The following is a 26984-nucleotide window of genomic DNA, read 5'->3' on the forward strand; positions in this document are numbered from 1 at the left end:
GGGCCAAAATGGAACTTATTACTTTCTCCCACAAATTAATTCTTCTTCTCAACCTTCCTATTTCTCCCTATTTCTCTCAATATTGATTCTCCACTCCTCACTCTTAATCACCCCATATATCCAAATAGTTGTCAATCTTTTTCTCCATAATATTTCTTCAATCCATCCTCTCCTCTCTTACCCACAGAGCCACCACCTTAGTTGAGACTCTCATTACCTCTTCTCCATACTATTGCAATAGCATTCTAAACTGGTCTCTCTGCCAAAAGTTTCAGCCATTACCATGATACTGTTTTTGCTTAGATTTAAAATAAGCAAAGCAAAGCAGTTGGGATATATCTGGCTCAGAACTATGAAATTCCAAACTTGGTCAAAAATCTCGAAGATATTAAAAAAGATGTGGATGTCAAGAAGAAACCCCCTAGTCCTTACAGCCAACTCTAGTAAAGTGTTCTGGATGCTTTGAGAAGACACTCTTTCCTAGTTGAACCAAAAGATCCTTTTATCTGCAGGGGTTGGTGATTTTCTTCAGTCTGAGATATACTGAGATGTCTCTGAGCTAAAATGTATCCACAACACCAAAACTACTCTACTACTCCCCCTAGACTCTTGTGACCCCTCTATCTGTTTGGGAAATTCTGAGATTTAAATCACCATGCTTGACTAGTAACCCATCCCCTTACCTCTTTAATTGTAGATTTCTTCTATCCATCCACCACACAGCTAAAAGTGCAGATCTGACCAAGTCAATGCTCTAGTTAATAAGCTCTAGTGGATTCTTATTACATCTGGATTAACTATAAACTTCTCTGTCACTTGAAGGTCCTTACGATATGGCCCCAGCCTATGCCTCTAGCCTTATTACTTGTTTGTAGGTCATACTCAGGTTTTATACAATTCACATCTAGGAAAAAGTATAGTCTATATTCAGTCCAATATGCTCATTATTCCTTTTCCTGAATTCTATTATTATTTCTTTTTAAAATTTTTATTTATTTTATTTTTAATTTATGGAATAAAATAAGCATTTCCTTAACAAAGTATAATAAAAAGATGATTGCACATGAAACTGCAAATCCATTATGTACAATTTGCTATTCCTTTTAAATATATAATAAAGTTATCATAAAGATTTATTTTTTCTTCCCTCCTGCTCTCCCCGCCACCATAGAGATGGTTACCATTAGCCACACATATATGTATGCGTGTGTGTGGAGACACACATATGTGTGTGTATGTGGGAATGTGTCTGTAAAATTATTCTACATATACTTTTATTTCCCAATTCTTTCTCTGGATGCAGATAGCATCTTCCTTCACAGGTCCTTTGTAGTTAATTTGGGTATCTATAACAGTCAAAATGACTCACTGCTCAAAGCTTTTCTTAAAACAATATTATTATTATGTACAACATTTTCTTGGTTCTGCTCATTTCACTCTTTGTTATTTCATCCAAGTGTATTCACGTTTTTCTAAGATCATTGAGCTTATCATTTCTACAAAAGCAATATATGATTGCCTTACCCAAGTACCCACACTTACATGATACTGTACTAGATACAATGAAAGGAAAGCAGAATATACACAGTAGCCATCCTCTTGGCCAGGGATTCTTGTATCATGGATCCACCCTACATCCCCTCCTCTCTTCCTTTGGAAGTCTAGTGAAGCCTATAGAACCCTTCTCAAAATAATATTTTAAATGCATAAAATAAAATACATAGGAAACCGATTATAATGAGATGTAGTTATCAAAAATTAAAAAAAAAACCAAATTCACAGATTCCGGAATAAGAACCCCTGCTTGGAGCTTATAATTTATAGGGATAGGGATGGGGACAAGACCTGTGATTTCATTGGTCTTGGAAACTCTGGGTGTGTGACTCTCTCTACCAGTGAAGTCCGGCATATAGTAACCTTAGAGAGTTGCCCGCACTGAGAAGTTAAGAGATTTGCCCAAGGCCATACATGGAAATAGTGAGCATTGAACACAGTCTTCAAGGCTTTGCAGCCTAACCATCATACCATGATGCTGCTTTTTGTTACCATTTATAACAACATCTAATGTGTTCTCAAATGATGCACCAAATTTCTTTGTGGTTCATGCAATCACAAACGTTTGAAAGACTATATGAAAATCTGTCTAGGAAAAGAAAAGTAGTTCCCATGAACTGAGACCTGGTACAGGAGTGAAGACCTGCCTACGTGTGAATACAGGCGAGAGTCGGGAGCAGTCATCCTACAGAGGAAGAACCATGGGACTTGGAAGTCAACCTCAAGTAAAGATGAAAGAAGACTTTTACTTGGTCGCTTGTTCTAGTTCTTCTCAGAACTAAGGTAGTAAAGTGCCTTTGATTGAGTCTTGCCTTTGATTGAATCAAGATTCTTTGATGACTTGCTTAAGTCACAAGAAAGCCTAAGTTACCTGAGTTTGAGTCACATGGTTGTGATGCCCTCTGACCCTGAAGAAGTGTATAGATATACTCTGAGGTTAGCATTTTGCTTTGAGGGCTCACTCATTGGAAGAGTGTCACGTGGAGACTCTGGGTAACCATTAAGGAGCCCCCTGGCTTCGAAAACCCAGATATTGGTGCTTCTCTCTCTGGTAGCTAAGTATGTATTGCTATAGACAGACAGACAGAAGCACTGTCTGCTGATTTGTGTTATTTTCTCTGTCTATAATTCTCTGCTTGTAATTTCTGTTTGTGTTTTCTCTGAAGTTCAGGGTGCTGACTTTCCCCTAGAACTAAGTGAATGATATAAGTATGTTTAATTAAAGTGAGATTATAAACCCCTTAAAGTTGCTTTCCCTAGAAAAGCAGTTCAAAGAATCTGCACTAACAGCCCTCTGGTGTGCTGGTGTTATTGGCCTTACACCTTATAGCAGCTATAAGCAGCATTGTTGTTATACCCCTTAAAGGCTCAGACAATTTCTCTGAGACTATAAATCCCAAAGGATATGATGATCTGGTGGGTATTTAGAACTGGAATTGGGGAAACCCTAGGGTCTCTTTCTATCTAGTCTTTGACTTTTCTCCCAATGTAACTTTTGGCTTATGTGGTTATGAATCTAGACTTAGAAAAAATCTTAGAGGCCAGCTAGTCTAAGTCACTCACTTAACACATGATGAGGTCATACAGGCAGGACTTGAATCCAGGTTCTTTGATGCCAGCGCTTTTTCTACTGTACAATGCTGAGGGTCACTCTTCTTACTGTTACCATCTCAAAAACCTAAAACTTCTGGGTGGATTCATATTCTTCAATATAAGAATAACAAACACTGAGTATGACGAGAAAGATGGCATGTTGAATTACTTTCTCCCAAGTGTGTTAATAACTCATTGAAAGTAATTTGTGTCAGATCTATTATTTCAGACCACTGGGGGTCATTTTGTTGTTCAGTCATTTCAGTCCTGTCTGACTCTTTGTGACCCCATTTGGGGTTTTCCTGACAGAAATACAGGAGTGGTTTCCCATTTCCTTCTCCAGCTTATTTTACAGATGAGGAAACTGAAGCAAACAGAGTTAAATGACTTGCCCAGGGTCACACAGCTAGAAGTGTCTGAGACCAGATTTGAACTCAGGAAGAGAAGTCTTCCTGACTCGAGGCCTGGCACTCTCCATGCTATACTACCTAGTTGCCTTCAGTTATACTATTAGCAGCACATTATTTCAGACCTGCAATTCAATACAATTTCTCAATAGCTGTGGACTGGAATAACTGAACAATTTTCTTGCTCCTTTGCACCTCTATCCTGATATATTTCCTACCTTCAAAATCCCCTACAAACATCTGAGGATTATTATTTACAGTGAGTTTTAGAGGTGAAAGTGTTCCTAATGCAGCACTCCATGGGAATGCTTAATAAATTTTTATTGGCCAGCTGGAATTGGGGATGAAACAGAAACTTCAAGTTACATCAAATATGCACCTCTGATATTGTCAGACAGATTTCGATAACATAAGTAAAGGAAAGAATGGACAGAGGAGGCAATTTCTAGCTAAGGAAGGTCATGCCAAATATTAAAATAAACAACATAAAAATTAATATTTTTCTAATTCATTATTCACTTCTTCTCAGTGCTTACTAGTTTTATAATTTTTGTTTTTATAAATAACTCAAAGAATAATCTTGATGATCTGCTCACATTTAAGATACATTTAGGAATATAATTAAAATACCATAAACTAACAAATATGAATTACTTTGTTATAAATTTTATGCTTATGTAGAATTATATAGAAACTACAGACCATCACTTGACTTGTAAAACATAACTATTCTCCAACACTGCTTAATGTTAGGCAATTCTCAGCTCTGACAGACTCAGCAGTGTCCCATTTGACAGCATTCTTATCATAGGAAGAAATAACTTGGACGTAGGTGTTAAAGAGGATGATAGAAAACATATGGCAATCTTCGTTATAACAGAGTATGCACAGCACGTCCACCTTATGTTAAACGTAGCCCTGCAATCAAGGTCTTGGAACATGTTTGAAAACAGGGGCATGCGCATATTGAAAGAAGGTTGACAGTCTTCATAGTTAGACTTTCTTTAGGCAAAAGAATGAAGCATTTCAACAGAAAGAAAGGTTAGGATATTGATGGCATACCCACAGACTTAAAAGGCAGGGCTGCCTATAAAATTCCCTCTTTGAGCAGATGACACAGTCATTCTGTCCACCATGCATTAGCCCCCTCTGCCCCATGCTGGTAGCTGTTCTAACCTGAACACTTAACAGTCACTGCCAAAGAAAGACTGACTTCAGCTAGCCTCAACTACTAAGGAAATGACTTTATTGAATTTACAAACAAGGACCTGCACTACTCCATTTCCTTGGCAAGGCACTAAATCACCCAAGTTAAGTATGCCATCATGACTGTAATTTATGTGATGTGACATGACAGTTAAGATGTACTGCAGTAATTTGCGAATGCTTGCAGTATTATTGTAGTATCAAAAATTTATATGGTTCAGTTATTAAGGCAAATTGTTTCATTCATACAGAGCTGCCTGACAGTAAGCCACAAATGGCCTCCACGTTATGTTTAAAAATGTCTTCCATATTCAAACAATTTGCACACCCCGTTACCAGTATTTTGTTCACTGAATGGAAATTGGAGCATGGACAAGCCTTGATTTTTGATGTGAAAATTATCTGTGTCAGAATATGAACTGGCTCATTGTGGGTGGTAACTAGAAGCAGGTCATCCAGGACAAAGGAAGTTATCTTTGGGAACTTAAAACCATGAACAGGATATACAAATTCTTTGGATGTGATCCTGCCAAATGTCTCACATGCTCACTTTCCTTCTGTTGAATTGGTTTTCCGCCAATAGAAGGAAGCAGATATGCTTAAAGAAGCAATATGAGAAAAATATTGCCAAGCATGTTTCTATTATAAGCTACATCCAAATACATTTTGCTACCATCAGAACTAAAGTATCTGGAACCTATCAAATTCTGATCTAAACATGGTACCTCCAAGTCGTGGTGATTATTTTCAGCCAAGTTTTATATGCTTGTTTGCCCTGGTTGTAAACAATGGAAGTGTGTGCGTGTGTGTGTGTGTGTGTGTGTGCGCGCGCACATGCGCACGCACACACGTGTGATTAAAAATAAAAGATTGAAGTGATTTCCTGGTGTCAAATGTACTTCAGCTAATGTTTTTATTAGGTTTTGTGATATTGACTAAATGTTTACTAAATACCCCTTGTATCTTTTGAATACACATCAACATATATGTGTGTATGTGTGTGAGTGTGTCAGTGTGTGTATTTGTGTGTGTATTTTCAGGGATTTGTTTAAAAAGGAAAATATTACTCTGTGTTGTGACATTATTCAATACACTAAAATAGCTATTTCCCATTCAATGAGCAGTGTGTTAATGCTTTCTCAGAGTTTGTTTATTGTTTCAGACTCAGTACCAGACAAACGTATGACACTCAAATAAAGACACCTTTAAGTGAAATGTGATTTTGGTTTTATCAATTAAGATTTTTCCTAAAGCAACATCACATTAATTTAGTTGGAAACCAAGTTCAAAGCAGACTCAATTCATAATGGAAGTTTCTTGAACATGGTTCTGGGGTAAGTAGGTTCTAGAATTTAGATTTACAATTTGCTGACAAGACACAAATGAAGGAATAAACTAATTGAAAAGCATTGAGGTGTTACCCTGTAATAAGCACTGAAGTTACAAATACAGAAGTGAAGACAGACTTTGTCCTCAAGAAGCTTACATTTTAATAGAGGGACACCACACGCATAGGTGGGTAGTGGCCAAGGAGGTGTATCTTGGTTTGGAGAGTTATAGGAGTGGTGAATGGAGACATAAGGGAGTAGACTGAGACACTGTTTCTAGTAGCAATGGATGTATTGATGTGATTACGATTCTAGAAATGCAAGAGAAAGCAGAGCAGATGCAAGGCTGGAGTCATCCTAGATATAATGGGATGTGTAAGGTACTTATCATTTAGGACAGAGACCCAAGAGCAAGAATTCTAGAGCTGAAAGGATTATCTTCCAAGCATGGTCTTTACTAATAACTTTCATGAAGCAAGCAACTGTTTGCAAGCTTTGAAATGAATAGACCAAATTGTGTTTTTTCCAGGGAATTCTTGAAAAAACAAACAAACAAACAAATACAAATATCTAAACACCAAAGCCCCTATGTATGGAGTTAATACACTCCAGAAATAGCTTGAGTCTCTGAGCCAGTAATATTTGTTTATCTGTATGTTTTTATATACACATGTGAATGGGCTTAAATCAAACACAATATATGTGTATTTATTTTATTCCTCCCCAAAGCCTTAGCAGAAGGTATTTTTATTTAAGTCAAATGTTAAGACAGACAAGGTAATTCACCAGAAAAGACCTCTAATTAAGATTTGTAAAAAACAGAACAAATAGATTCCTTTTAATTTTCTCAGCAAAACTGAAATCATGAAGTAAATAACTATGAGTACCCCACATCACTGTCTGACAACACCTCCAAGTGAATTAAAAGAAGTCAGTTTCTTTCCGTTGAGAGAAAGGGGAGAGCAATATTGTGATGGCAGCAAGGGGAAGGAGACATATTCCAACAAGGAATAAGCATGAGGGGGTGGCCCCTCATTATTTCCTACTCAACACACAGGCTGCTAGTCTGGAATGCAACAAGCTACATACTCTAATCCAAGGCTCAAAGGTACTCAGGGCTCAAACTTCAAGTCTTAGACAAAGAGCTAATGTAACACAAAAAGGATATTTCTCTGTCATCTGTGGGGCAAGGCACTATGGGTAGTCTGGAACTTTGAAATCACAGTATTTCTGAGTTGCTTAATAAACAATAAACAAGCAGGCAGGGACCAAGGAAACTTAACTCTAACTCTGATACATCAAGCAAGTGGCTGGAAGGCCCCAGGTGGATGTAATGCTTCATTTACAGGTCAGTTCAGCCTTAGCATACATGCATCCTGAGAAGCTAGAGCCACACTGGACAAACTGGATTTCACAGGTTCGCATGACCCAGTAGCTAACATCATTACTCTGGGGAGTCATTAATTTACTCAATGATTCATTCATTCAAATATATTTTCTGATGGCCAATTTCATGTAGGCCATTATGGTAGGCACTCTAAAGTGAACTTATCTTACTTGTACCTCTCTCTTAGTTCTCTACATAAATACCTCTATTTCTAAACCAATCTTGTTTAACAAATCACAGTTTTACCCCTTAATGAATCCATGAGTACTCTCCTCTTGGTCCAGGTTGTAAGCAACTCATCCATACCTTTTATGTATGGAATTTTTGACCATGCCCTTCCACAAATACTCCATATAGAATCTACCTGATATATTAGTAACCTCTTGGTCTTTAAATATTTTATGGATACCAGCATAATATTTAGGGTATCCATCTGCTATCCCTCATTCTTCCTCCATAGATGGTTCATTTCCTTTTCCATACATGTAGGTCATAGATGCTATCTTAACTAACAGTCAAATAAATAAAAATTTATATATTTCTTCAAGAAAACTTTTATGTATGTTATACATATTCCTTTGATATTAAATTTATGTAGTATTTAATGTATTATAAATCATATTTCTTCACAAAGGAAAATTTATATATCTGATTATATGATGAATTTATATATTTCTTTAAATAACAACTATAAGAAAAAAAGAGTCCCTTAACCAAATATACCAAAACAAAAAATTCACTTACTTTGTTGCCTAAATATGGTTCAGGTGCACTCCAGTAATAGATTCGTGGTAGTTCTCTTTTTGCATCTATGCTACTAATGCTGAGTTGCTGGGATTGACCAGAGTTGTCTTGATGAGGTGCAATGCTCAGGAGACCAGCTACGTCAGTAAGATACCAGCCATCCATATCATTTATCTTAAAAGGAACGCACAAATAACATTAAATTAGATGGTGTAGTAAATAGAGCTCTAGGCTTGGAAGAAGAAAGATGTAAGTTTGAATCCTGCCTCAGATACTTACTAGTTGTGTGACCCTAGGCAAGTCATTTAACCTATCTCAGCCTCATTTTCCCCTTTGGTAAACTGAGAGGGATGGGATTGGTGACCTCTAAGATCCATTCTGGCTCTAAAGATATGATCCTTGGAGCCTTGATCTAGAGATTGATATCCACCAAATCTTCACTATGCAATTGCCTTTGGAATAAAGTTTTGAGAAACCATAAAGATATATTTAAGAAAATAAAAAAGTTAACAAAAAATAAAGCTTATTTATTTGAAAATCAACTTCATAATCTTAGAGAAAAGTCACAGCTAGAAGCCATGTCTATCTGTAGGGAGCTGAATACTTAGGTATTCTTTGGCCTTGAGGTTAGGATATTCTTTTCTAATTTTCTTCCTAAAGATTGGGATATCAGGGTTCCCAGCCAGTGTTCTGCTCTTGGGTCCCCATCCTTGTGATCCATATCAGACAGTTAAGGCCTGGAATACTAGACTGGATTGAAAAGGGATAGGAGGCAAGGAAGGGAGGTCCACCTTAACTCCAATAGAAATACACATCTACAGAGAATATGCATTGCCTTCCTCAAGTTAATTCAAGAACAAAAATGTTATCTTAACAGAACAAGGCTGTCTTTCTTTTAAATTAAGGCCATGACAGCAGATATGACAGCTTTCTAAGCACACAGATGATGGGAAATACCTATGGGAAAAACTGACTCTCCTGGGAGAAATCCTGGGTAGTGCTTACAATAAACATCTTGTCTTTTCTGAATTTACTTGGATTCATTCTCTTTGGCTGTACCTACTGTTTCCCTTCCCACTATCCCAATAATTGGTCTTTACTCTGCTAGCTTCATCTGTGCCTTAGTTCACAATTGAACCCTAACTCCTCCTTTTCCAAACTTCTACTTAGATCTTTTAGTATTGGAACAGAGATGGACTGACCTGACCACCTCTACCATAAAACCCCAACCATTCCTGGCCTCCAGTTCTGACACACTTCTAACATACCAGTAGTTTACAGCCTCATTTACTGACCATTTGACAGCAAGTTCTGCTAAAGCTACCTCTTCTTGGGCAAAGGGTAAGGCAGAACTATGTGAACAGCTTAGTACATTAAAGTCCAGTTCCATTTATTAAAGGACAGTGATTCATGCAAGGCTACAATTTAACAGTCTTATCAAAGTTAAATAATTGGAATTTAAATCTAACATTATCTCTTTCTTTACCAATATTTTTATTGCTTTTAGGGAATGGCTACTTTAATAGGGTTGTAGGAATGAAAAAAAATGCAGAGGAATGGAGAGGGAGATAAAGTGAAAGTGATTGAAAACTTAGGCTTTCTTTTCCTTTCATCTTTCAAGTTTTTTTAATGTTTTCAGGCCCTTTGGTCCCAGGAAAGAAAGACCAGGAAGCTGCTGGCATAGCAGGTCATCATGGCTACATCTTCTGATATTGGAGCAGCAGCACAGCAGAATTGCAGGGGAAGGAGAGTGAGATGAGGAGTGAGAAGCAGCTAGCTAGCACAGAGGAGTGAGTGTTGATTAGAGTGTTCTGGAAGTGATGGTGTCAAACTGTAAATGGGATGATTCATTTTGGGGTGGTGAGCTGTGGCCTCTCTGAAGCACGTTAAAGCCAGCATTTATGAACTCAGTGAAATAAAGTAGAGTCAGCCATGTGCTATTTTATAATGAAATGTGAAGGCTATAAACCCACAGAAAGAGTGATTATGATGGACATCCCAGAGTTCCATGGTGATAGGGAGGTTAAAGCATCAGAAAATGAAATAGAATCAGTAATCAGAGGCAGCTTCTTCTTAGGAAAAAAAAGACAAATTATCTAAGAAACAAGGTAATTTGTTTAAACGTGAACTTGCATGTGAAAAAGTTTCCCACTTGGTGTAAATTGGCTTAAAATGGAGAGAGTATCAAGGCACTTAAGAATTAGAAACTTTTCTTAGAAAGCGAGGGGAAAGAAGTAACCAACTGACAATACGGACAGACCTGGCTGTCATTATTAGCACCAAATTGTCATATTACCATTAACATGATAACAATGATATGAAATGACCTTGGTGTAGGATATAAAAAGCCAACTTCAGAATCCTGAAGGCTGGTGTGCAAATTCTGCCTCTGAGATGTATGAGCTGTATGTATTACTGGACAAATCACTTAAACTCTGAGTACCCCAGGAAACCTAAGCCTATAAACTGCCAGTTCGCATTGGCAGAGAGAATTTCCTCACTAAGAGGTCACTATATCAATAAAATAATAGACTGAATTAAAATAAAACTATATATTTCCAAACACAGAATAGAATTGAGGCTGAATCTTGCCTCGAATAATGATATGTGACCATGAACATGTCATATGGTCAGACTTTAGGACAAGAAGGCACCTTAGAGATCATGTAATCCAATGCCCTCATTTTACAGATGAAATAACTAGGACTTCCAGAAATCGAGTGAGTTGTACTAAGATCACACAAATATAAAGGGGTAATATTCTGGTTTGTTCCCACTTCTAAGTTGACACTCAACATTAACAACAAAATAATAATAATTAGCAATTATATAGGACTTGAAGTTTTGCAAAGTGCTTTACAAATATCATCTCATTTGATCCTCCCAACAACATTGGGAGGAAAGTGCTACTTTTTCTCCATTTTACAAATGAGAAAACTGAGGCAGAGAGAGGTTTAGCAACTTGTCCAAGGTCATAGATTTGCTAAGTGTCTGAAGCCAGATTTGAATTCTGGTCTTTCTGACTCCATGTCCTGTGCTCTGTCCACTGAAACATGAAACTGCCTCTTTGATTCTGCCTTTTTGATCCAATCTATAAATTGGGAATGAAAATATTTAAAAATTCAATCAACTAGCACTCATTATATATCCACTATGCGCTATATCCAGGGAATACAAATATAAACCTGAAGTAATCCCTGACTTGGAAGATCTTAGATTTTACTACTCATACTGCCCTATTTCACAAGATTGTTTTTTAGGACCAAATAAAATAAAGGGAGTAAAAAATATTTTTGAAAATATCACAGTGGTATGAGATATTTGTAAAGTGCTTAGCATATGGCCTGGCATGTACTAAGTATATAGAAATTATAATTATTATTGTAATTATCATTATCAGTAATGCTGTTGTTATATTTCTGGTGTATGGATTATATCTCATTACATCATGGAACACCATGATCTTAAATTAAAATTTCAAGTTATCCTAAAGGCAATATAAAGATGAAGAGTAGTTATAAGTAGGCCATAAGCATAATGCATAAGTATTACATATGCTTATAATAAGTATAATACAGTTATGTTTATAATAAATATAATTATTATAAAATAATAGTCCAGTATTAAACTGTATTGAGAAATAGGGTAAAGACATCATCAAGAACGCAGATGACCAGAAAAGGAGGTGAGGCATACAACAAGAATGACAAATGACAGAAAATCTGAATGTTACATTAGCGTCCCCAATATGTTGAAAGAATCAGAGGAAGGCCTCTGGTGGAATAGGTCGATCCTCTATAAAGGATTTTTGGAAAGACACTGATAAGAAATAGGATAAAAGGACCTGGTAAAAACATGATTTTTCTAAGTACACTACATTGGTGGCAGCAGTATTACTTCCATCATAGATTAGAGTAGGAATGGCATCAAATGGGATTATTATTCTGACTTCTACTACTATGATGATCACCACCAATTAGTATCCCTGTATCACTTTGAAGATTGCAAAGCGTTTACACACATTATCTCATCTTATCCTCATAACAACTCTGTGCAACGAGTATTATCATCACCCTCAGCTCACAAATGAGGAAACAGAGGGTCAGAGAAGTTCAGTGACTTCTCCAGGGTCACTAAGCTATTAAGTGTGTGAGGTACTCAAGTCTTCTTGAGTCCAGCCCTCTACTCACTCACTACCCTGTGTTGCCTCTATTATATCCTGCTTCGATGGATACATAAAATCATGTTCCCATCAAAGAACAGAACCATAAATCATCCCTAATATAAAGGTTAGAAAATTTAAGGTACAAAGACCTTGCTGTTCTTCAGAGCTGATGTCTGAATTTTTCTCTTTCCATTTTTTATTATATGCTGGAAACTTAAGAAATATTATCGCTTCTCTTCTATAATTGTACAGAAGTCAGCTGCTTTGTTACTGGCAGGGAAATAGCACAAAGGTCCTCAACTCTGCCCAGTCCCCTTTAGTTTTGCTACTGAGGTGATCTGATTGGACTATGCTTAGTATCATGGGAGTTAAAAAAAAAGATTGAAAGAGATTTTCTCAGTCTAAGTCAAATAGGTAACTGGCCTCAGAGAGTAGCTGCTTAGGCATAATCTAAGAAGCTCGAAAGACAAATATAACCTACATTTGAAGGCTCCTGCTCTCTGGACAGCAAGCCACTGTTCTGCGGTCTAAATCAGAGAAGAACTGAAGAAGTTCCTGAGGCAGTGCCCCAATTGCAGAAAACTCCTTTATGGGAAAGCCATATAGTGGCGCAACTCAGTAGAACACCAGTAGGTGGCAGCAAAGAGAAGCAGAGGGCCCATGGGGAGCAGCCTAGCTGTGGAGGACCAGCATATGACAGAGATGATGAGAAGCATCAACCCTGCAGCCTACAGCCAAAATGCATTACCTGACCAGCCAGAAAGGTCAACAGGTCTATAGGGGAAGTAGCCAACAGCAGTGAGAGATGTAAGTTCTCTTTGGTACAGTGACCTAAGAATATGAGTGTCCCTGCTATTATCGTGTTATTGGGAAAGTGCACCCCTGTACAGAGTAAACTTTCCTTGTCATATTATTTGTTTCATTAAATGTTTCTTTTTGCTTTGAACTAATGTCCAAATAACCTAGTTGATTTGGTCAAGAAACATTGCTGGGGTTTTGTGAGCTATATTTTTAGGTACAAATTGAATAAAATGTGCCTTGAACATGAGATAGGTTTGCAGAGGTACTCTGTGGGAAGGGACCCCTGGGGTTACATCATAATTTATAGTATCCTGCCATTTTAAAAGACACATGTATGCTAGTATAAGAGAATCTCATTAGTTTTTTTTTAAATAACAGTTAAATAGCATAGACAACAATTTAGCATTTTGAAATTTGTCTGGCTTCTAAATTTAGAATAATATACCCCAAATTAAAGATCAGATACACAGTCAAATTTTAACTGAGAAGGAATTTTTAACAAATACTATGCAAAGAAAGTATTTTTTTCTTGTCCAGAATATTGAAATTTGTGGTGAATTAGAGAACAGAATGTTCTATATAGCTAGCTAATGCTCTCTCAATTGAACCATGTTGCCTTTAGGTCGAACAGACTTCAATTCCACTAATGTTTTAGCTGACATCAATCACATCACTCCCTGAGGGCTTCATGCCAACTTGCTCCAAGAGATTCCATCCTTTCCAGAACCATGTGCTAGGATATTTGTCACATTGTTTGTGAAATAGACTCAAAAGGTTCCAATCAAAGATTCAGAAATAGCATCAACTACCATTTGAAAGAAAATCCAATTTCTTCTTCTTCCAGAAGAAGATGCATGTAGAGAAAATTGCTTGAAGATTTTTACAAAAGAACAATAGCGTATTGCTATGGCAGAATGGAGAAGCTGCTACTTACACTGCTATAGGTCCAGCGGGAGCTTTGACATCTATCTGACACTCCTGAGCAGAAGCATTCCTCACAGCCCTTGCGATTATTCTCTTGTAAATTGAAGAAGCCTACTTTGCAGCGACTGCAGTCTCTGCCTTCGACATTTTCCTGTAAACACAGGTGTGTGTTAGCAAGGTTGTTCCAGAAAAAAAATCATACTCCAAAATTATGTCTTTCATAGATCTATTCACAAGGAGAAATATACTTGCTGTACATTTTTTAAAACGTACTCTACCATTTCTGCAGCATATTAGTCTCATTTTGTTCTTTCCAAAGATGTATATGAGAAAGTGCTTTGTGCTACCTACTATAAAATATCATAGGGGAAAATAATTGGAACCCTGATATGCCTTGTTACATTCTGGACTTTCATCTACTGTAGGAAATCCTAATTTGGGTCTCTCACGTCATCAAAATGTGGACCGCAATATTTAGCAAACTCTTGAGACAATTAATACTGCATTTGTGGCCTGATAGACATATAATTAATCATCAAACAACCTTCATTAAGTTTATAATTGGTATTGGGCTAGGAAACATTGAATAAAGAACACCACATAGAGCCAGATGTATCTTCTCAGTGTTCTCTCTCTGTCTCTGTCTCTCTCACATACACAGAAACACACACACACACACACAAACACACACACACACACTCACACAGAAGAAATAAAGATGCTCTTCCAAATTATCAAATGAATGCAAGAAACTAAGTATTTAAATTCAGAAGCACAAAAAGTAAGAACCTTTTAGAGGGGTAGCACAGGAATAAATGTATAATGATAGCACACAATAAGGAAAGCTGTAGTGGTAGTTTTGTGTCCAGACTGAATTGAAGAAGAGTTTTTTTTTCCTCTGCTCATTGTGGCTTCCCAATGTCAATCTATCTTCCATAAATTTATTTCACACATTAGTGAAATTTATCATCTAATAATAATTATGGTTGTGATGATAGTCAATCAATCAACAGATTTTTATTATGATAAAAACACTTGACATTTATGTAGCGCTTTGTTGTTTGCAAAGAACTTTGCACACATTATCTCATTTGATTGGTGTAGTGGCTTAAAGGGAGAGTGGTTTTCACCAAATAGGTATTCTCCAAAATGTTGTCTAGATGGACTCATTAATCCTGTACACAGTAATATAATAAGGAGCCAATATGGTGGGCTATAAAAAGTACCCGATCTGGATTCAAATGGCCTGTGTTCTAACTGAAGTGCTTCTGTTGAGTGTGTAAACTTTTTTTCTTTTCTTTTTGAGGGGTGAAGGCAGGGCAATTGGGGTTAAGTGACTTGCCCAAGGTCACACAGCTAGTAAGCATGTCAAGTGTCTGAGGCCACATTTGAACTCTGGTCCTCCTTACTCCTGGGCTGGCGCTCTATTCACTGTACCATGTAACCGCCCTTGCATGTGTTAACTTTTAGGGCTCAGTGTCTTCATCTGAAAAATGAGGAAACTGGACTAGATGACATCTAAGGTCCCTTTCACATCTAAATACACAATCTTATTATGAACGGGAGGGAAGAATCAGTCCTGATATATCTATGTGGAAATAAATACTGTTTTGTAGATATGGGGGAAAAATACTCCCAAATGCCACTCTTGTTTGACCTAGTATATTACCATGTGCAGAATAGGTACTCAAAAATACTTACTCATGTGAAGCTACAAAAGAAAGAGATGAGAAAAAAGTTGTAGTTAGAAAAAAGAAATAAAAGAGGAGAAAAACCCAGAAAAGAAATAAAATGGGAGAAAAAGAGACTCTGAGCTTGTCAAAAGGAACAGTGATAAAGGGAAAAGATGCATTATCCAGGATGATATCTATTTGGGAACTTTTTAGTTACTGTTCTGTAATTTTCAGACTGAATTTCTACAACCAATTCTTCCAATTAGCAGTAATGAAAAGAGCTCGCTGAAAGCAGACACCAACTCAATGAGTTGCCCAAATATGAAGTAATCCCTAAGTACTATTTTCAGTGATCAAGCTTTCAGTAACCTAGGATCCATACGGAATGTGAAATATTATCATTCAAATGTTTGTTAGTGGCTCTGAGTAAGTTTCAGTTCCTTCAGCATAGTACAATTCAGTAAAGCAAATTATGATGATTTCAAACCTACACTAATAAATAATTTCCCAGTGCACTGAAGGTGAGAGCTTGTCCTGAGAGCACACAGGAAGTAGAGATGGAACATAACTATTAGATAATTTAGTCTCTCCTTTTGTCAGTGCTGGGTGGATGTTCGGTACACTATGTTCCTGAGTGCTCAGTCTAATCTACATTTCATTTTCTCTAATTTGAAAGCTTCCAATACCCCTTTCCTGAAACCCAGACTGAGATCAACAATTACAACTTCTTTTATACCATTTAAATTTGCCTTTTCTCCATCCCCTCCTTGTTCTATGTACAAGAATAATTACAATTCAACAATTAACAGAACTCCTTTTATACTAATAATGTAATGTCCAACCTTAACAACAAGTTCAAAGTTCTTGCTTTCTATACAATCGATAAATAATTCCTATCCCTAGGAAAATCAAGACTTTGATGCAGGCCCTCAGGAAAAATGTACTTCTGACTTTTCTATGACATAATGTTATTATATCCTGAGATACTTTACACAGAACATATATAATTTTATAAAGTAATTTAGTTAATTCCTTGGCCTAACTCTCTGGGGTCTACCTTATTTCGATGGGCATTTTCTTTCAAATTCAGTAATTTTTTATTTATGCATGAAATTTACTTATTACTGTTATCTTTTATTTGCAGCTCCATATTCTTTCCAATTTATAGTTGTTATCATTTCTATAACTAGGCCCATGAAGTGATTATTTTATCCCTATCATTTCATATTTATATCTCCAGTACTCAGCCTGGTGCCTGGCACATAGTAGGTACTTGTTATAGGCTTGTTGATTGGTTGAAAATATTCTAAACTATTATTCTGGAAATCTCTTGGTACCCTTACTTCTAAATTCAAAAAGTCAAGAGGAAAACACCTTTTAAGGATTAGCAGAAAGAGTTCCTTTGTGGTCCGGGCCGCTAATACTTCTTATAGGCTCTTAGGTAATCATTTTCTGAAATTTATCTTCAATTCATTTATCCAGAGTCAGCCTAATTCAATTGACAGAGATCTTTTTATACAATACTTTCTCTTGATACTAATATCTCCACAATTGTATGAACTACTTCGGCAAGAATACGTAATCTTCTTTATGGATGAGCCATTTAAACGGTGTAAATTTACTTTGTTAAACACTGCCAAACTATATGCTGAAGATCTCTTTAAAGACCACTGGTCTCTGCTAACTTTTCCATTCCCTGTATTTTTGCTGTCTAATCTAAATAAGATGGTAATGAGACCAAGGGTTTTTTGACCACTAGAGATTTCTGGTCCTCCTCAAATGCAAGATTGTGGTCTGGTCTACCATTAGGCACCTACATTGTGATGCTGTGAAGAAAAAGGAAAAAGGCTCAGTGGGCCAGATAATAAAGAAGGCAGGCAAGAGAGGCCATTAAAGTACCATTTACTTCCCTGACTAGGTTTTTTTAAACTTGAGAATCCCTAAATGTTTTTATTATTAAAACAAAAGTAAAACTCTCAAATAGTATAAACTTTGTATTTGCTTTTTCTTCTTTATTTTGTTTTATTTCAAGCTCTCTGAAAGATTTCAGCTTGTGTTATCATGGCAAGTCCCTTAGCTTTTAATGCACACCTTCAAATATAAGTGGTCCTAAATATTTGATGATAATGATGATGATATTAGTCTGCACTGACCAATAAGAATGTTATTTTATTCACCGCTGACATTTCCTACTCCTCAGATTGAATTCTGCTTTATCCTTAATAAACTTCAAAAGCCTTGGAAATTTATATGACAAATACACTTTACCAATAAAGATGTTCAACAAGATTGGCTCTAACCTATCTTTTTTTCTCTCCCAAACATTTCTACAGGGCATCTTCTCTCAATTCAATAAGCTAATTTCTATCATTAATCTTTGTTTAGAACCCATTAGAGAGCTTTTCCAATTATAGTCTGGGTGAAAATTTTCATAATGAACCTTGTAAAAAATGTTAATGCTCAGAATACTTGAGACTTACATTCTGAGTATTAATATTACTTCATGTTATACTTCTCTATACACACATGTACAAATACATAACATGTGATTGTTTAGATAGATGTGTGTGAGAGTGGGGGGCGGAGGTGGGGTCAGGTGGGGGGAGAGAGAGAGAGAGATCACCGAATTGAGAAGATCTGGGCAAGTCATTTAATCAATCACTCAGTGTACTTAAGATAATTGTGCAAGACTACAAGTTACCAAGAAGTGCCAACATGCAATGGTAGAAGTTTCCTCATCCAGGAGATCTATACTAATGAAATCACAGGTCCAGCATGCATACATACGTATACATATACACACACACACACACACACACACACACACACACACATACATACACAATACATACATACACATTTATAAGTATATACCTCTCTTTCTTTCTGTCACAAACACACACACACACACACGTATCTTTCACTGTCATTTGACCACTTACCATCCAAAGAAATTCTCTAAGATCCAAAGTTGCAAATCTTCATTGGAAGAGAGAATTTCCTTAACAGGGCATATCTAAACCAACAAAACAATTGAACCAGACCATAAAATATGTCTGTGTCTGTCTGCATGTGTGTGTTTATATATGTATGTACACACACATAGGGTGCATATATATGTATGTGTATATATACATACACATATGTATAATATATGTATATTATGTATATTCACAATTCCCTAAGGTTGTTTCTACTCCCTGAGATGATAACTAAATTGGTTAAATGAATAAAAATGAATTTTCCCTCTTTCTTTATATAAAAAGCACTTGAATTGTAGACAGAAGCCCTTAGTTTGAATTCTAAGACCTTGGTCAATAGTTTCCTCCTCTTTAAAATGAGGTTCTTGGTTCTCCCTCTCCCCAAATAACTAAGCAACCTTCCATTTCTAAAGCTTAGGATAATAGAATTCTACAATAAAATATATTTTTAGGCCCTTGTTTAATTTGATAATTTGAAGCTTACTGCAGGCTCTGACTCTTGCTAAAAGTAAAACTATGAACCAGTTATCCTTAGCTTCCTTGTTTATAAAATAAGGTTGTTGAGTTGAACTGAACTACTATACATAAAAGGAGTTTTAAAAATCATATCTCCATTACTTCATTTTGTAGATGATTTTTTATAGGATTTAATCAATTTATCTAATGTCCAGACCTATTTTAGTGTATGCAAAATATAGTAAAGGCATAGGCTTTCAGACTTTCCATGAAATGGAGCAAGCTTAGCAATCATGTTATTTCTATTTTATCTTGGCTATCCCATCCTATCCTTAAATACTCTTCTCTTCTTACAAAGGTAAGTGAGAGAGGTCACCCTGAATTCTGTTTTTCTTAGTTTCTTGAAGCCAGGTACCATATGACTTGACAACAAATTTCTTTTTCCCCTATTATTTTCTCAGAGTAGTTGCTCTCTAGAGGAAATAAACAGCCACAATAGTTTCTCTGTTTTCTCTATTATGAAATTGCCCTCCTGTAAATTAGAAAATGTTTCTGAGGTACATGTTTAACTGTAATTGTTGCCCAACTGGGGCTTATATTGATAAAGCCACCAGGGTCCCTCCAGTGATTTCCAAGCTCTTTCCTGCTATAATTGTTGGAGGAATTTTTCAGTCATGCTTTCTTCGAGGTGTATTTGTAGTTGATTATTGATTTTCTCCTTGGCTTTTCATTCCTTGCACCTTTCTACTGAATCACAAAGATCACCCAAGAGGGTGATCTGTCAGTCAGTTAGTACTTATTGACTACCTACTATATGCAGGGCAATATACTAGTTAGTATAGAGCAAGGATAAAAAGCAAATGAAAGATCATTACATTCTTACTCATCAAGAGGTCACCATCTTAATAGAAATTTCTGAAGGGGTTATGTTGCTTACAGTGTAAACTCCGGCAACTCTGGTTAGTACAATGAAAGACTGAAGAATGCATTTGCATGCATGACATCTAAATACACACTTGGAGCTTGGTTTTGGTCCAGATTTTCTCATGCACACAAATACACACACGTATGTGTTTGAACATATGTGTGTCAACACACACACATGCATTTATGCATTTACATATTGTGTATATTTATATGTAAAATTGGTCCTTTCTAAAAAGACCACCTTATCAATCTCCAAACAACGTCATTAAATGTAACTATGTGCCAAACACTATAGTCTGACTTCAAGGGGCTTACATTCTAATATGTTTATTAACAAAAAGAGATGATAAGTGAATTCAAAGGAGTGGGTGAGATCACCGAGTGAAAGTAAAAAAAAAAAGGACAACATTTTTCTGAAAAATCCATACTAGGGGGTAGGATAAGGAAGAGGAACCAGCAAGATGATCAGGAAAGAAAGGTCAAAGAGGTAGGAAAGGTTCTCAAAAGAAGTAATGTCTATAAGCTAATAGCAGAAAGCATAGTCAGAAGAGGAAGGCTATGATAAGTAGAGAGCTGACCTCTTTCATTCCAAACCTCTCCTCAAACCGTTAACTATCACTATCACTATCACTTTCTCATCTAAGTAAATGATCTCTCACCTCCTACTTAAATTAAAAAAAGATTGAAGCCATGCCAAATAAGCTCTCCTTCCCCTCTTCCTCTATACCTTTAAATGTCTCTCAAAAGAAGGCCTTTGCCTATATTATCTTTTTTTCCCTTTTAATTTCAGAGGATGAGTTAGCCTTCTGCCTTACAGTGTAAAGGAAGGTCAGTTTGGCTGGATCACCAAGTCTGGGAAGGGAATAATGTATTATGGGGTCAGAAAGACAGGTTGGGCTCAGTGTGTGAGGGATTTTAAAATCTAAACAGAGAATTCTATATTTTTCCCTAGATGCAATAGGGAACCACTGTAGTTAACAGAGTAGGGGAAGTTCTACGGTTCATATCCCAAAAATCACTTTGGCAGCTCTGTGGAGCAAAGACTAGAGTCAGGGAAAGCTTTTCTGTGGATAGGCTGAAGAAGATTGAAAAGATGAAATAAAGTCACTGGATATATGAATTGTATTTTCAAGACCTAGAGTAATATTGTTCCTCGAACATAGTAAATCTTTTTTTTAATTGAATCAAAACATGCAGAACTTTCCAATTTCTCCTCTTACTTGCCTCCTCAGTGTTAGCCTCCTTTAAGGTCTCGTCATCCATACTGTGCCCCTTAATTGTGGGTGCTCTTTAAGGCTCTATCCTGGTTCTTCCTTCCTCCCTATAAACTTTCGTGGTGACCTCATAAGCTCTCATGGGTTTAATGATTATCTTTAAAAAGACGACTTACAGATATATATATGTATATATATGTATGTATATATATTATATATATATGTATATATATTATATATATGTATATATATGTATGTATATATATTATATATATACACATATCCAGCCTCCAGTCTCTTCTCTTGCATTTTAGTTCAACATCATCAACTAATTACTTGACACTTAAAACTGTATTTCCCAGAGACATCTTATAATTCCATAGGTTCAGAGATTTGTAGCTAGAGGGAACCTCAGGAGACACCTAGCAATATCATCATTTTTTCAGTGAGAAAACTGATGACCAAAGAAATAAGTGGCCTGTCTAATATCACCTAAGCAGTAAGTGGTAGAATTGGGACTTGAATCCAGGTCCTCTCTGTCCAAATCCAGGGCTCTTTTGCACTGTATGATGTTGCCAACATGTCCAAAATAGAACACCCTTTACCAAATATTTCCTTTTCTATTTTCACAACATCTCCACCAAGTGCTCCATTCTCTCTTTTTATACAACCACCACCCCAGTTCACATCCTCATCTAAAACATTGCAACAGTCTCTTAGTTGTTCTCCCTGGCTCGTCTCACCTCACCCTAGTGCTGCCAGTATTGCTGCTAAAGTGATTTTCCTTAAGCATAGATCTGACTGTGTCAATATATCCCAGTGGCTCTCTACTGCATCTAGGAAAAAAAACACAAAATCCACTGTTTAGATTTCAAAATCCTTCACAATTTGGCCTCAACCGATCCTTTTGACATCGATGTACATTATCCCCCTTATACATTCTGTGGTCACATTTTGCGATTCAGGTGGCCTATTTTCTGCTCTTCAAACACAGCACCCCATGCCCTATCTCCCTGCCTTCACCTTGATGATTATTCATGCCTGATATACACTCCCTCTTCAACTCTAATAGAATCTTCTTTTTCCTTTAAGATACCACTCAGTCACTACCTTCTATATGAAGCCTGTCTGGATCTCCCAACTGTTAGTGCTCTTCCTCCTTAAAAACCTTGTATTTTTTCACCTTACTATATTCCTTATAAACTAATACACGTACTTGTTAGCCTCCTTCATAGAAGGTAGACTCCTTGAGAATAAGGTTTGTTTCATTCTTTGTATTTGTATCTCTATTGCCTAGTGATATACAGTAAATTCTTAACATTTGTTTATTGATTGATTAATGTAAAGGTAACAGCCCAGACAGATAACATAAAGATGTAGTAGGCATTGTTCCCATGATTTCAGTGCTTCCCACAGCCATACTTGATGTCTTGGAAAAAGAAGAAGGGGCAGATTAGTAGAATAAGAAGAGGAGAAGGTCAAAAACATGAAGGTTTTAAGAAAGAAGGAACATGGATTGTTGAAGGGATTAGCAACAGAGGATCTCAAAGGACGAAAGTCAAAGCTATGAAAGATCTGATGGACAGATAATAGGGAGAGATCAAGAATCTTTTCACCTGAACTCTTTCCCCATATTTCTGTCAACTGGAGATCCCCACTGAACAACTTAAACTCAGAATGTACAGAATCTGATCCAATCAAGAAATTTCACCACCTTCCTCCAGACTTGCCTCTCTACCTTTTCCATTTCTTTTGTCAATGAATTCATTAATTATCTACACAAGGGGAGAACTGGATGATGAGCATGCAAGTCTTAGACATATTTCCCAAAGCAAATTGAGTATGACTAATCAATGTATAGTCTTATAACTAGGTTGACTAAATTGGCACTGAACAATTAGAAGCAAGTATTCCAATGGGAATCAAGCTAGTGCTTTCCATTGTACTAAATATGGACAGCAATTCTTTTTTCAACAGTAACACAGTTCTCCACAGTTTTTTTTTCAAGTTTGCCCATGGATCTCCACAGAAATACAACAAAATAAAAAGTTGTTGATTCCATATCCCCTGCCTTTTCAGAGCTTCTAAAACACAGAAGAAACCTAGCTCTTAAGACCTTTTCTTGCAATCTAAGAGCAAAGAGTACCTAATATGCTCAGCTGTAGCCAGGTGATCTTTGCAAAGGTCAAAGACCATGGGGGCGAACTTTTTTGATTTGAGTGGAATTAAGGGGGTGTGTTGGTAAGCAAAATGGGCTCCTGAGCACTTAGTTCAACAAGTGCCCTTGAAGAGTTTGGCTTTGTTTCCTTTGAGTAATTCAGTGTATTTCCTTGAGTCTTACTAAGTGCTAAGCCCCAGGCTCTAACCCCTATTAGGTGTTAACCTAACCTATGTGGATGTGAACCTCCCAGGGTCCTAAGGGGAGGGACTAACTCAAGACCCAATCATAGCAGCCTAAGTTCTGGTCATTCAGATGACGTTTGATGACTTCTGAAGCCCTATAAGAAGAGAGGACAGAGCCATTTGTGCAGGGCTCTCACTCGAGATGGTGTTGATGCGGAGACTCCGGGGAGCTGTAGCTAAGGGCCCTCTAGCTTGTAACCTGGATGCTGAGACTTTGTGAAACTCTGGTAATTATGTATTGGGATTTGAATCAGACAAGGTCTGTCTGTTGATGTCTGTAGTTTGTATTTTGTTCTGGAGTTCAGGGTCCTGGCTTTTTCCCCTGAACTAAGTGAATGATATTTGTATGCTGAATTAAAGTAAGCTTGCCAACCCCTTAACCTCGCTTTCCCTATTAAAGCAGATCAAAAGAGCCTGTGCTTTTGCAGCATGCTGGCAGCTTTCTGGGTGCTGGCTGTTGGTGGATCTTACACCCCCACAGCAGCTGCTAGCTGGATTGTTGAAACAGGGGGGTGACTACATAGATGAAGGCAGGAGAGGAAGCATAATCCCAATGACTGGGACAATGACGTAGTCAGAAACACAGAAATGCTTACCAAGCCTCATCCTCCAAACTAAGGCCTACCTTTCTGAACAATTCTTTTTCTTATTTGGGGTCACCATACAACTAGTGTTTGAATACAATTGATACTACCTGTAAAGTTAGCGGGGGAGCTGGAGACACAGGGACAACATTTCCATCCTAAAGGGCACAGATTTCCCTTGGTTAATTAGGATGTTATCTGTCTAGTCTGTGTAATGCTCAGGGGGATGACACAGAGTGGAATTCTGTCCTGTTTCTATGCAAGGCCCCATGCCCAAAGCCTGAGCAATGGTTTAGGTCTTTAACAATTTGGTGAATGAAAGTGATAACATTTTTTAAAAGTTGAAGGTCACGTTATTTGTGGCCAAAAGGTTACTTTGTTTATCCTCCTTACCAGTGGGTAATCTGACCATTATTAGATTTTTCTTTTGGTACTCTTCACCCAAAGGTTCTAAAGGCCAAGGAAGAAGTGATGGTAGGGCTGAAAGATCTTCAGGAACAAATACCAGGTTTGCAATGTGAGATAAATCCACCAGGGCATGCCTTGTTACTTTACTGCAGTATTAAGGGGAAGGAAAATATGGTATGGATCCTAGAAGCAGCCAAGTCTTATGCTTATGGAATATCACCTGAACTCAGTCATCAAATATGATGGCATGGCAGAGTTCATTAGATTCTTTGGTCAAGGAAGCTTGGACCTGTGTATAGAAAAAGACTTTGATATGATGTATTTATTGGTCCTTGTGATAATTCAAGCCAGTGCCATGAACCACTTGTATATCAAAGAACTGGCTGCCCATTAAGATTTTTATGTCAAATAAAACTAGTTTTTTTTTCTGTTGGTGGCAAAGCATCTAGTTATTTTATACTGGTTTCAGCATAAATTTTAGCTATTCTATATAAATTTCATTTTGTCATTCTACTGCCAAAACAGGCTCTTGAAGATAAAGGCCACAAAAATGTTAGGTCTACATTGCCTTGCAGCTTTCCTTCATAGCTTGTCCTATAAATTGTGTACCTGTCACTGTTAATAGGATGGAGAAGTATCAAATCTAACAATAAATTTTCTAGGAGTATTATACTTACTATTCCAGAATTTTGCTTTCATGTAGGAATAAACTTCAACACATTCTACATACCTATCTATATACAATACTACAGTGATACGTAAGTACTTGAACTAATCTCTGTATTGTAGGGGTGAGCTGTCTCTTCTGTTATTTAATTTCCATATTATAACCTTGATAAATAGGGCATGTCATGTATTGCTTGGGCTATATGGGAAAATTTGGAGGAAGACAATTTTTAAAAACTGTTTCTAATCATCCCTTTTTCCTCACATGCAACATGCCTTGAGGAAGGTATAGGAGTTAAGCCTTGGGCTCAACTGTGCACCATAGATGCTAAATGTATGAAAGACAATCTGCTAGAGCTTAGAAGTAGCTTTCTCAACTTCTGGGGCCTGATCTTGGAATATGAAAATGTCATCAAGATTTAGGTAGAAGAGGCTGGTCCTCAAAGATCCCAGGTCTTAGAGCAAGGATTTACTATCTGACAAAAACTTCTAAGAAAACTGGAAAGCATTCTAAGAGAAACCAAGAACAGATTGACATCTCCTAAGTTTTAAATGGGTATATGACAAAGTGTGACATCATAAACAAATTTGAGGAAAAAGGAAGAAATGACCTATTAGATTAATGATAAGGCATAAGGTTCATGACCAAGCAGGGGCTAGAGAAGATCACAGAAGATAAAACTGACAATTTTGATTACATAAAATTAAAAAGTTTTTACACAAATAAATCTAATGCAGCTAAAACTAGAAGGGAACTAAATAACCAAGGAAAAATTATTTGATAAAGGCCTTATTTCCAAGATATTTAAGGAACTGATTAAAAGACATTCCTTCATTCATAAATGGCTGAAAGATATGAACAGACAGTTTTCAAGGGAAGAAATCTAAGCTATCAATATCCATAGGAAAAAATTACCACAAATCACTTATAATAAGAGAAATGAAAATTCAAATAACTCAGACCCTGCCTCATATCCATTAGAAGCTGAATTTAACAACAACGAAAAGAAAATGTCAAATATTGAAGGGGCTGTGGGATAAAAGGCACAATAATATACTGTTGGTGGAGCTGTGAATTGGTCCAGCCATTTTGGAAAGCAATTTTTTCCATTTCAGTTGATGGCACCACTATTATCGTAGATGTTCAAGCTTGAAACCTGAGTTATGTCTGAAATCTTCCCTCTAGCTAACCCCTCATATTCTAGCAACTGCCAAATCTTATCCATTCTTTTTTATTTTACTGAAATCTTTTGTTTTACATTACAAATATTTACAGATCACATACCCCCATTCCCTAAGCAGGTGCTTGTAAAAAAAAGAAGTAAAAAAAGTAAGCAAAACTAACAATACAGTGACCTTATCTGAAAGTACAAGTAATATTCTGGAGAGTATTTTCTTATTATTAATAATTCATTATTATTAATTAAAAATAATTAAAATAATTTTTCTCTCCATGTCTCAATGGAAAAAAGAGAAAAAAAGTATTCCTTGAAACAAATACATATAATCAAAAAAACCAAAAACCTTCATTGGCTCACTGTGTGTGTGTGTGTGTGTGTGTGT

At 36.7% G+C, this 26984-nt stretch overlaps 1 protein-coding gene across 7 annotated transcripts in view; it reads right to left on the reverse strand.

The window, feature by feature from the left end:
* LAMA2 (laminin subunit alpha 2) overlaps window positions 1–26984 on the reverse strand; it is a 777226-nt gene that overhangs the window by 404052 nt on the left and 346190 nt on the right. For all 7 annotated transcript variants that reach the window (XM_036766214.1, XM_036766215.1, XM_036766213.1 and 4 more), the window contains exons 11-12: window positions 14120–14260; window positions 8220–8393 (exon numbers count right to left, since the gene is read on the reverse strand). In XM_036766214.1, coding sequence (XP_036622109.1) covers window positions 8220–8393; window positions 14120–14260 — 315 coding nt within the window. The remainder of the gene's footprint in view (window positions 1–8219; window positions 8394–14119; window positions 14261–26984) is intronic.

Source organism: Trichosurus vulpecula, chromosome 7, assembly GCF_011100635.1.
Source record: "Trichosurus vulpecula isolate mTriVul1 chromosome 7, mTriVul1.pri, whole genome shotgun sequence".
Taxonomy (NCBI): domain Eukaryota; kingdom Metazoa; phylum Chordata; class Mammalia; order Diprotodontia; family Phalangeridae; genus Trichosurus; species Trichosurus vulpecula.